The 12,775-nt window shown below is 48.6% G+C and overlaps 1 protein-coding gene across 2 annotated transcripts in view; it reads left to right on the top strand.

Annotated features, from left to right (window-relative positions):
• Positions 1-6,301: 6,301 nt before the first annotated feature.
• The window catches only part of notch1b (notch receptor 1b), a 49,402-nt gene continuing 42,928 nt past the window's right edge, over positions 6,302-12,775 (top strand). For both annotated transcript variants that reach the window (XM_080003287.1, XM_080003288.1), the window contains exons 1-2: positions 6,302-6,440; positions 7,747-7,828. In XM_080003287.1, the coding sequence (XP_079859413.1) occupies positions 6,383-6,440; positions 7,747-7,828 (140 nt within the window). In that variant the 5' untranslated portion in view covers positions 6,302-6,382. The remainder of the gene's footprint in view (positions 6,441-7,746; positions 7,829-12,775) is intronic.

The following is a 12,775-nucleotide window of genomic DNA, read 5'->3' on the forward strand; positions in this document are numbered from 1 at the left end:
AAGTACAGCAAAACATAGACATGTAAAATTCTTATAACATTCCCCCCTGTTTATGCTTATTCCAAGCACAACATTTTATATTTTATATGGAGTGTGAGAGCAGAAACCCTGCCGGGCAGTACAATTATACGGTTTCCTAAACTCAATATCCATTCAGACAGGGAAACTCTTTCACGGTCCCTCTGCCTTGACGATCACTCACTGGTACTCCATATCCTAATGGGGTATACAAAAAACAGTCATCAGTGTAAAATTGAAACAACAACATTAATAATACAATTCTTAATCTCTGTGTTATAAGAGAGAAGAAGGTAAAAAATCAAAATCAAAAGGTGTCCAACCAGTCCCATCGGATCTTACATCTGGACCTTTCCCTGCCTAGGTAAGACTTTCCCTAGCGCGATAAACAAAATATAAAACATCAACCTTCTTTCCGGATAACATGTATGTTCATAGTTGAGATAAACAATCTTAATTGGCTGCATACATTATGCCTTCAGAGACTTATAACTTCCTTTGGAGATTTTCTATAAACTCTTCATAATGCCTAAAACTTGTTATCTAATTAAACTTTTGTGTCATTGTAAGAATTTCTGTTGGTGTGGTTTGTGTCAACTTACGTTTTTGGCCATCAGACTCTGGTGTCGTCAAAGAGTCCGGCGATGTTGAGATCGACATCTGAACCTGCTATCTCGAGCATATCCTTAACAGGGGTTAGATCGTTAAAATTCTCCTGACCGGGTTTGATCAGAAATTCATAATTTGCATTTGTACTATAATTGTTGTCATCATTAGGAACTCGTGTGTACAGCATAGTTTTAGTCATGGCGTTCTCTATGAGTCTTTGAGACAACCCTCTAATGCATGGAATACAACCACAACCACACGTAGCTATAATTGCAATCATTACTGCTAATGATATTAGGATTGATTGTAACATGCACTCCATTTACCAAACACGTTCTCCAGCCATTTGGTGAATGGATTATCTATCCCTGCGTTTTCCGTCATTTCCTTGGACAATGCTGTGAGTCCATCCAATGCCTTGGTCACGCTGCCGTCAGGAGCGGTGTTGTTTGGGATGAAAGTACGTCGCAAAACATCTTTCAAACGCCACCCTCCTTGGCCAGCAACATATCCAATGCCATTCGATTTTGCCACGTCATCCAACTAGTTTTATCCAATTGCTCTGCCAGGCCCCTTATACCATCCCGAGTATAGTTAATGAATCTTTGTTGGTTGTAGTATATGTCATTTATCCAATCAACATTTTTATTAATGGTTGACCACCAGTAAATCACAGATTCCAGTCTTGCCGCTATCTGATCGCGAGCTTTGAACTCTGCGGGGACTCCTCGTGGTACTCCGATAGCGTCGATATATACTCGATTATCAAATTTTTCTCCTGTGTTGTTTAAGATCGGTTGTAGTTGGTAGGACATGGTTACTACTGCCACTTACTGTTAGAACATAAAAGGGCATTACCAGCTGTACTGGAGCACAGGTCCCACACCAACCTGTGGGTAGTAGCGGGTGGAGGATCTTCCCTCCACAGAACGGTGTACATCAACCAATCAAGCCATTCATTCTTTTGTTGGTAGCCTGTTTCTACTTCAAACGTCTCTCTCGGGTCGTCGGGGTCCCTTGGCTGCGAGGCCTTAGAGGGTGGCGTTCGGTGTGGTGGTAGTTGGAGTAGGGGGCGGGATAGCCGTATCACGGATGATAATTTTGAAAGCACCCAATGGATCTGATCCACTCTCTTAAGCACCTAATACGTAGAATCCCGTATCCTCCAATTCGGGATATTTTAAAGTGATCACTAAGGGGTTGCATTTATTCTTAATGCAGGCTATCGGGAGGAAGTTTGTATAATTGCCAATCTATCTTTTAGAGGATATTGTCCTTGGGCGGCTCTTTGAGGGCTGTAGCCACAGTCACTAGGGCCAGAGTTGCATATGACTTGGTTCCAGCTATTACATCCTACGTGCCAAGTTTTCTCCTGGACGCGAATAGATGTACTGGGATTATTTTGTATGGAATAGGGTACTTCGCAAACATACTTTATGCTCAACACATGTTCCGACGGTTGGTCCCCACAGTGAATTACCGAACATACAGTAGGTCAAATTGGACACTTGCTGTTTGTCCTTCCGTAAAGTCTAAAATAATAAGGGGATTTGCCATCCTTAGTTGCGGGTTTACAGCTGTTTTAGGTCGGTGTATGTTTCTATCAGATTGGGGGTGTGCAGTTCTCTTTACTCGATGGCGCTCCGCCCTATCGACAGACGCCTCTAGTGCTGCGGTGGTGCTGGCATTAGTAGATTGTCCCTTGACTCCTGTATCTCATACCATAATATGGATACCACTATCAGTAGTGATATTGACGTTAATATACAGATGGTTCCCCTAAGCCCACATCCCATCCTTCTAAAAGGGTGCCACGGTTTTTTAGCCATGGTGTCTACTTATCGGAATCCGTTGGCGTGATGCAGGTCTTTTTGCAGTGTGTGAGGTGGACCCAGGTTTTTCTCTCAGCGATGCGGATTGCAGTGGGGGTGGACAGCAGGACCTGGTATGGCCCTTCCCACCGGGGTGTGGACCAACACTTCTTCTTTAGGACCTTGATGAACACCCAATCGCCTGGTTTCACCGACGTCTCACCTTGCGTCACTGGTTCTGTCGATGGAGACACTCTAGCCGTAAAATCTTTGTTTTTCAACATTTTACTCATATAATCAACAATTGTTTCTGTCAATTCTGTATCATCTCCTTTCATTTGTATGAGAGGTATTCTATAGGGTCTTCCATATAACATTTCAAATGGTGATATGCCTAGGGTACTTGGTAAAATGTGTAAGCTAAGTCCTACTGCTGGTAAACACACAATCCATGTTTTCCCTGTTTCATCCATAGCTTTTCTTAATTTAGATTTGATTGTTCCATTAGTCCTTTCTACCAGACCTGCCGATTGTGGACGGTAGCTGCAATGATATTTTAATTGTATGCCAAATATTTCTAATAATTTTGATATGACTAGATTTCTAAAATGTGGACCGTTGTCACAATATATAGTTTCCGGAAACCCGAATCTTGGTGCTATTATAGTAGCCAGAGCCTTGGCCACCGTGATAGCCTCATTAGTTACTGTTGGTATAATTTCTACCCATTTAGAAAACATGTCTATTATCATTAAACACTAAACATTCTTACCTTCTGCTTTATTTAGTTCTATAAATCCATGCATATTGTTTGAAACGGATAGGAAGCCGGTGGGAATGTGCCTCTCTTTGGTCGTAATCTGCCCTGGGTGTTTTGTTTGGAGCAAATTAAACATGATGCACAACATTTTTTAGAGTAATTATGAAATCCGTATGTTGTGAACTGACATTCAACCATATTGACAATCCCTCCTGTTGAGACATGGGTATACCCATGGCTCAAAATAGCCGCAAATCTAAAGGGAGATTTAGGAAGGTTAGGCTTATCGTTTGGTCATTTCCAAATGCCAATATCTGTTTGTTTCGCTCCCTTGTTTTTCCACTGTGTCTTTTTGTTGTCGGGAGCCGTCTCTTGCATGTCTGGAAAGGGACAGGAAAGCGATTTTATTTTGTAAGAGAAGTATTGAGACTGCATGTGGAACTTTTAACGTCAGGGAGTGAAACAACGCTATTGGTGCTGATTGTTGGATCGCGAGGGCTGCCGCTTGCACAGCTTGTAGGCACGGTGGTAATGCTCTCGCAATTGTATCTAATCTTGCCAATTAGTAAGCGATTGGTCTTTCTTTATTTCCAAATGTTTGTGTTAGAACACTAGTCGGGCGTCACAGGTCTGGGTGAACGGTTTCCTATAGTCAGGTAACGCGAGAACTGCAGCGCTTACTAAGATTTGTTTTAGGTTCACAAAAGCTTCGGTTGCTGTCTTTGTTAGACTTAGGCACGTTACATAATTTTTCCTGGCCTACTGTAATCATAGTTTGTATGGGGTAATAGATTTGCTTTTTGTCTCAAAATGATTCATTTCAACTTCTTCCAAATCCGTGTGTGGGTGTGTGAGGGGTGTGTGCGTGTTTGGGTGGGTGCATGACCTGTGTTGCTCTCTGGCATTCACATCAGATGCGAGTCATTGTTTGGGCTGGTTCCCCTTTCTCCTCCTCCTCCTCCTCCACCCCTTCCATCACTGTGTTCCCTCCTCGATTGGCAATGTCTTGCCCAATGTCCAGATCCGCCACAGCTGTAGCAGACATCGTCTCTCTCGTGTCCATTCCTTCTTCCCACTCCACCTTTTCCACCACTTCCACCACGTCCTCTCCAGCCTCGGAAATACACAGAAGCATAACTATCATTATTTTCATCCTCTCCTTCTTTTATTACAAAGGCGTCACTCACCTCCTTTTTTCTTTTTTGTGCGTTGCACTTTACTTTACCTTTAGCTGTCTTCCTACCAGTCTCTTTTCCTCCGTAGTCCTGGCCCCATCACTGCTCCGTTCTCCAGTGGAACCTGGCCTCTGTGGCTCAAAACGGGCCTCTAGCGGTCCGCGGCTGAGGACTTTCTCTGGGAGTCCCAGACTCCCTCTTCGAAGGTTTCATGTCCGTCGCTCTGGAGAAGGGAGGCAGTTACTGGGGCCCCACGTTGGGCGCCAAATTAATGTGAAAGTTAAATTGTTATAAACTTAGTTCGTGGACGGACTAATCGCTACAGAGGAAATCGGAGACAAATACTTCAGGTTAATAAAGTATTTAATCTTGTACAAGAGGAACATATACAGTTTTCTAGGAGCGGCGAAGCTGACGAGTCGTTGAGATGTCGGTCAGCAGATGTCGCGACGCCTCCGCATGGGTCCTGCTGATGAGACAGTTTTGCTGAGGGGGCAATTTCGTTGAGACAAATCATCTGTTGAAGTTCCCTTTATCTGATGGTCGAGACATGTTGCCTTTCTCCTCTTCACATTATGGCACAGAAAGTGACTCGTTCATGTCTTTTTTAAGACATGAACTCTATTTAGCCTTTATAAGAAAAGTGAAGTACACATACCTTGTACAAAAGTTCATAGGTAAAGTACAGCAAAACATAGACATATAAAATTCCTATAACATCTTCTTCCCAGTTAATTCCAGGAGAAAGTACTGAAACTGAGTCTTCACCAGTTAAGGGTTGTACAAGGTTTCCTGTGATCTGGTGACATTTTTAGGCCACATGATGCGTAAAGACATTAGACCTACTGATGATGAAGGAACGTGTTTGAACACAGGACGGAAGTTTTAGCACCGAGGTCCCTGAGCTATGAAAACCTTAATAACCTGTAAACTTGATAGACGGATGAATGGATGAATGGCTGAATGGATGGATGGATGGATGGATAGATGGATGGAAGGGTGGATGGAGGAATGGGTGGATAGATAGAAAGATAGATAGATAGATAGATAGATAGATAGATAGATAGATAGAAAGATAGATAGATAGATAGATAGATAGATAGATAGATAGATAGATAGATAGATAGATAGATAGATAAACAAAAAACTTTAATTTAAATATCTAATAAATAATAAATATTTCATATTTTAATATTTTAATATATAATAAAAGTATAAATATATAATTAAAGTATTTACTCTTGTATTTAACTTTCTCCATATATTTACTATATTATTTAATTGCACAATTTGAACAGATATAATTTGCCATAGCATTTGAGAATATGAACAAATATCTTTATGCGTGACAATAACTATGTATATTTAGTAAAAGTTTTTTTTTTTTCTCACACAGGCAACGAATGCACTTTTATTTTTATTCCTACTGCTTGATTACCTTTGCTTACATTGTATTGCATTACATTACATTTAACAACGAGGTACTAGAACCAAAACTTTCATTTGTACTCACAACCCACGGGAAATAAATAACTTTTTCGTCGCAGCCGGAACACCGACAACGACAGAAGGAAAAGTTGTCCGGGAGCGAGTGGAGCTGTCGTGACGCGGTGGTGGTGGGGGTGACGGTGGGGGTGAGGGTGAGGGTGAGGGTGAGGGTGGGGGTGAGGGTGGGTGGGGGCTTGCGACGCGGAGCGAGCGACGCGACGCGACGCGACACGCCCCGAGACGCGGAGCAGGGGGTCCGGCCGGCTGAGTCACTTCCACGCCGGTCGCCGCGGTGACAACAGCGTCCCGACAGCTCCACTCGCTCCCGGACAACTTTTCCTTCTGTCGTTGTCGGTGTTTTTTTTTGGTTTTTTTTTTTTTGTTGTCTCCTTCGCCCCCCATCCCCCGTCGCGGACCATACCTCCCGGGATGCACTGAGCGCGGTCGCCCCCCCTTCCCCATCCGTTGCGTCGGATCTATGAGCAACTCACGCGGGATTAAAGAGTTTTAAATCCGGAGGAATGAATATTCTGCTCGTCAAGCTGACTCTGTTGTTGTCCCCCATCGCACTGACACGAGGTAAGAGAGCCCCCCGAGCGCCTCCTCTCCCCCGCGGATGGATCCTCTCGGCAACAGTTGTGCGCTGAGTTGCTCCCGTTTTGTCCCCCCCCCGCCCCCCCCCCCCCCCAAAAAAAACCAAAAACCCAAAAACGGACGGTTGCCGCCGCTTCATCTGCGACTCCTTCCAAGTCTCGTAAAACCGCCTGACAGCCGTCGTATCCCTGCCCCGGTCGGAGGTTTCGCTCCGCTCGAATTGGCTTTCTCGGCGCGGGGAACTTATCCCCCGGCGCCCTTCAAACTGTTATCATACGCCCGATCCCATGTCTAAGATCGAAACACCTGATATCTAGTGTCCTATCGCCCCCCGCGTGGGAACTCTCTGTTTTGAAGCACTTTTGGTTTTGCTTGTGGATCACCCTGGATGTCGAAATGTCTCGTCGTTATTAAACGTTCGCGCGTCGTAAGAAGTCCTTTTCCATGCGTGTGAGTCGTTCATTTAGTCCGTGTCCTCGCTCCGCGTTCCCCCCTCCTCCTTCTCTCGTTTCTAAATGTTTAAATGTTCTGGGTCGATGAAGCGCCGTCTCACTCCTTTTTCAGTTTTTATCCTCGTTTTGAAACTGGCCAGATTTCACCGCTGCCACGCGCAAATCCCGCACCTGTTGGCGCCGGGACGTCGCCTTCTCGGCCGACACCTTGCGTGACACCCGATCGATCGAGCAATCGATCAATCATGATCGATCGTGTAGTGTGCGCAGCCCCCCCGGTCACGAGGCAGAGAGTCGCTCGGTCGTGCGAGCGGCGCAGCGATCCGACGCCAGCTGTTGCTTCTCCACCCCCTGCAGCAGCGGCGGCAGCAGCAGCGCCGTCCGCTTTCCTCACCTCCCCGGTGTGGAGACCCACGCCCTTGCACTTTCGGCGTCTGGGTCAGGGTTGTGTTGACTTTCCGAGCAGGGCACGGCCTGGTGGCAGGTGGGGGTAAAGAGGCGGTGTCTGACGGAGGCCAGTCGCCTCCGCTCCTCCACCCGCCGCCGCCTCAGGTGGCGGGACTCGCACCCGCACTCTACACCTGCGACGCCCGCGGCATTTGCCGCTCCCCCGGGTAAAACAAACACGTGCAACGCCCGCCTGGTCCGCTGGACCTGTTGACACCTTGTCATTACAGCTACTTTCATAAGTTTATACGTCTCCAAAAGAGACGTATGTAAACCTGCAGCCTGTGAGACCTGCAGCGCGTTAGACCTGCAGGGTGCGTGAGACGTATAAACCTGCAGGGCGTGCGTGCGTGTGCGTCTGGTGCAGTGTGGTTAAAACTTGTCCTCCGCAGGCTTAAGATGCTCCACGCCCGCCGAGTCCTGTTTGAACCAGGGGAGGTGCGAGGTTTCTCCGGACGCCAGTGGAGAGTGCAAGTAAGTTCGACGTCTGCAAATGTCTGTTCAGTGTATCATTTTTTTGTTGTTGTTGTTACAGCGAAGCATTAAAAACAAACAAACAAACAAACAAACAAAAAAAAAAAACAACCCTTGGGTGGTTGAGCAAGGCGAACCTTTGAAAGCCGAGAAAACCCCCCCCCCAGAAAAAAAGGCGCGATCCTCTGATTTGTGGAGAGCGAGGCGTGTGGACACTGATGAGGACAGGGGTCACTGCGTGTGTGTGTAGTTGTGTGTGTAGTTGTGTGTGTGTGTGTGTGTTTGTGTCCAATGTCTGCTACCGCCGCCGCCACAACCAGCCCAGCACTCGCGGTCCCTCCGTGCCTCAAATCTTGTTTTTCTTTTCTTTCACGGAGCGACAGCTGGGGTTGCCAGAAGCTTGGCGACCATTGTTCTCCCCTGCGATTAATTCTGTGTGACTAATCTGGGCGAGGCTTCCCAGAGAGGACCTCGGAGTCCCCCACCCACCGCCACCGCCACCGCCACCACCACCACCACCACCACCACCACCACCCACCCCATTCTCCTCCCCTCTCTCCTGGGATTTTGTCCCCTCCTCAACGGTCCTAAATGCTCTCTCGCTCACTCTCTCTCTCTCTCTCCCTCCCTCCCTCTCTCTCTCTCTCTCTCTCTCTCTCTCCCTCTCCGTCTCTCTGCCTCCCTCTCCCTGTCTCACATTCCCTCTGACAGATGGCAGGGGGATAGTCGGACGTGTTCATAATTTCCTTTTTAGCCCGGTACAAAGACTGAGAGTTCTTTTCTTTAAATTAGTTTGAATAAAGTTTTCCAAAAACGTTACGCTTCCACTCCCGGGCCACTCGGCGGCCGGTTCAGCCTTTGAGATGCCATTGTGCTGCGATCCTTCTCTGTTCTGTTCTGTTCTGTTCTGTTCTTTTCTTTTCTTTTCTTTTCTTTCCTTTTCTTCTCCTTTCTTTTCTCCCGCCTTGCACTCAAAACGACGGTCGACCCGCGGGCCGGCTCAGTTTCCAAACTGGCACGGAGCGAGGTGTGGGTGAGCGGGTTTTTTTGGGGGGGGTGGGGTGGGGATGCGCTCGCCCGACATCTCGTGGGGCGGGTGCGAGCGGGCAATCATGGGGCCGGCCGGGTCAGGCAGCCATCTTGGCTCCCGGCCACGTCTTAATTTGGTCTGGCTGCGTTGCTCGCCCCTCGCCCCCTTCCCCACGTACGCACACCCTCTCTGGGCCACAAAGCCATCATTGTGCCCCCTTTGCACCGTCCTCCTTTGGACTCCTCCAATTAAAGGCGGTGGTCGGGGTGAGCGGCTCGGTCTGTGATGGGATGATGAGCGGGCGTCGGCATCGTCGTCTCTCTCTCTGGGTTCGCCTGCCGCCAGAGAAAGTTCAGGGTTCCGTCCACGCGACAAGTAACCGATGGCTCGAATAGAGTTGTGGACAAGCCTAGAGATATTTAACCGTGGGCGTTCACAGTCGATTATCGGCAGTTCGGAGTGGCAGTTCGGCAGCTCGGAGAGGCTTCGTTCAATTTAAGATTTGCCCGTTCAATTGGGAAAGGTAGAGATTTTCCTGTCGTACAGGATGCGCACCGAATAAATTGACTTCCTCAAACGGCAGCTGACACGTAGGGATGACCGTGATTTATGATGAAAATGTGTAAGATTATCACTTTAGCGCCCGGCTATGACGTGATGATTTTGAGGAGGATTGAGTGTGAGGTGATTTGAAATATTTCAACCAACCTCTGCTTTGAGGATATGGCAAGTCTTTCAAGATTCAAGATTCAAGATTTTTTATTCGTCACTTACATATACATACTTTCAAACATATATGCAGTGAAATGTAATATATGTATGAAGGTGAGGTGACAAGGCGACAACGGCTAATGTCCCTACCACCGATTTGACTCTGACAGGTATTGAAGGAGATCTCGTCACATGACCCTTTGTTTACTCTCAATTATATAACGAATACTTATATGCTTATACAACCAATATATGTTTATGTCCATTTTCATTCATACGCCCACATACAGTATAATGGGAACATATTGCTATGTCTGCGTGTTACTCTCCAGTCAGTGTGTGGAGATAAGGTCAAAGGTCGCATCACGCTCCCTTTTCTCCCGCGGAACATTTAATTGAAGGCGCACGCTCTCATTGCGCCCAAACTCGTCCGATCTGGCTGCCAATCAGGGTCGGGGCCTGGTGAGTACTTGGATGGGTTAGACCAGATGGGGTGAGACCGCCTGGGAAAACCAGCCGCTGCACGCCTTTTGCGGAGCCCGTTTTTTATCATACTAACGACCGCAATCACCTGTTTAGCCTCTGAGGTCGGACGGGGTTCGGGCGCAGTCAGGGCGGCACGGCTGGGCGCTGCGAGGAGCCAGGTGCACGAGTCCGTGCATTCCTTCCTCGCTCCCCTTCTCGCTCCCTCTTCGCCTTCTCGCTCCCTGCCTCCTCTCGATTCTCGCACAAAGAAACAGTCATGGTGCGAACGGCTATTTATTTTGTTCCGAACAGCACGTCGTGTATTGTATGAAACTGGGTTGTAGTCAGTAAGACGACACCCGACCCGTTCTGCAAGCACGCCTTTATGCTGAGTCTATTTACTTCCGCCAATGCCACAACCTTTTTGTACATCTCCGGTGCACTTGGACAAAGTTCCCAGCTCTTATTAAATCTACTCAAAGGTTTAAGATGTAGTATTTTTACTTAGTTCTCTCTGCACTTATGCATCTCAGCCGGCGGAGGAGACCTGACCCAGAAAAAAAAAATTCTCGCACAGTATCCAGGTCGACGCTCCACATGCTGTGATCGTGGCGGTGACGTTATCAGACCTCCAGTCATTTGTTGAGATATAAACGCGAGCGGCTGGATCCAGTTTGACGTTGATGCAGGAAGGTATTTCCAGTTGCAGACATCCATCACACACGAGAGCAGTGATAAGTACAGTATTTGTTGGAATACTCAGGTGATAAAGGGGTGCTCCATGAATGTTTTAACACTAGAACGTGTTGACGCCATGGCCTAGTGAACCGTACACGACTGCATTTTTCTAATCGTTTTTATTTTTGGGGGTCGGGTTGGAAGCCTCCCACTCGACAGGGGGCCGTTTTCCACAGCTCCGCTTCGAGTGCTGACAGAATGATGAGTTGCCTGCACCTCAATCAAAAGCAGCCGCTTGTCCAGCCAAGTGTTATTTGGGGGGTCAAGTAAGTGTCGTTGCACGCTTCAGTTTTATATAGTACAGCAGAGGACACTACTTCACATGCCATACCAGGAATGCCATCTCCTCCGCCCGCCCGCCCGCCCAGCCGGCCGCCCGGCCTGGCCCGGCTCGGCCTGACACCGGCTGAGACTAATCTCCAAAGAACTTGGAGGAGGCCTCTCGCTTGTTGCAGTGGGCCGGCGGCGGCTGGACAGCGGTGCCGGGCCGACCCCGGGCCGATGTGGAGCAGGGAAATAAAAGGAAAATGATTAGGAATTCCAGTGCCGCAGTAGCCGTAGTCAAAGGGGTTTAAGCATAGCTGGCAGACAGAGAGATGAGAGATGAAGGGCGAGCTCGGCAGCGAGGATGGATACCGCTGAGGGATGGTGTGCCACCGTCATCGGCGTGTTGAAATCCGGAGAATTTTCCATCCTTCGTTATTTTATCATCGGGATTCCAGCAGCGGGGCAAGAGGGGCATACGTGTGGCTTCAGAGGTGGAAGGCCTCACCAGACCTCCAGCCTCCCCGGGTCGACCGAAAAAAAAAAAGAAAAGGAAAACGGCTCACTTACGACCTGTTGATACGGTCTTTCAAGCCCAGGAGATCAGAGTGAGGCTCGGGCGGTGATGCTTGACGGGGGCCCGACCGGAGGCCACTCACTGGCACTCACTGCTCTGCAGTTACTCCTTTAGATGTGTTTGGTAGCTTGGATCAGGGGTTGAGGACTATGGATGTCTCCTGCTTCGCCAAAAAAAATCCAGTTCCACTCGAGGCCGGTGAGGAATAACCTGGGTTGTTTGAGGAGGAGGCCTCTGTATCTATGTCAACCCAACGGCCCGTCGTGTTCAACGACCCGAGCTGTCGGAACCTTTCCGCTCCGCGCTCTGTGGGTGGAATGCACATGTGTGTGTAGGTGCGTGCGTGCCGCGTGGCTGTTGATCTTCACCGGCCCGATAACAAGCGGACCCAATAATTCCTGCGGTGCATGTGCGGTGACTGCTACAGTATACATCCCTGATGATGAAAGTGGCTCCTTGTCTCCCAGGTTCTGGGGGCTACTTCAATGCCACCTCTGTTTTCCCCCGGACAGACGAGTCCATCTTAGCCCCCCCCCCCCCCCCCCCCTTCCATTCAGAGTCAGGAAACGGCCTCGCTGCGGCCCCGGGGGGAAGAAAAGGTGCCGTATCTGATCATATCATAGCACGGCCGGGAACACACAGCGTAGGGCTTTTTATACGCCCGCCGCGGCGGTGTTGGGTTCCGCTTGGCAGGGGTCTGCGCCGGTGAGAGGGCTGATCGGCGGAGTCTATTGGCGGATTGAAGCGGCGAGGTGGTGGGGAGCTTCAGCACCGTGGATTAGTGACATCTGAGCCTCCTGGGCTGGCATCTGCCAAGACAAATAACACAGACTTAGATTGCGGGGCTTGATTGGACGGGCAGTCAAACTGTGTGTCTTTTATAAATGACTGTACGTCTGTGTCTGTTCTTTTTTTTGTGCGTGCGTGTGCGTGTGTGTGGGTGTGTGTGTGTGTGTGTGCGTGTGCGTGCTCGCGCGTGTGCACGTGCGTTTGAGCGACGGACAAAAACACTGGTTATATACCAAAACCGCACTTCCTCATCTTGTGTTCTTGAGCCAGACCACCTGTCTGTGGATCACGGTGGAACAACCGAAGGCGGCATGCTCCATAATACCCATGATTACTTGTGGTTTTTAGCCATTCAGCTCCGCACAGAAAAGAT

The sequence above is a fragment of the Zeus faber genome (assembly GCF_960531495.2).
Source record: "Zeus faber genome assembly, chromosome: 7".
NCBI classification, from domain to species: domain Eukaryota; kingdom Metazoa; phylum Chordata; class Actinopteri; order Zeiformes; family Zeidae; genus Zeus; species Zeus faber.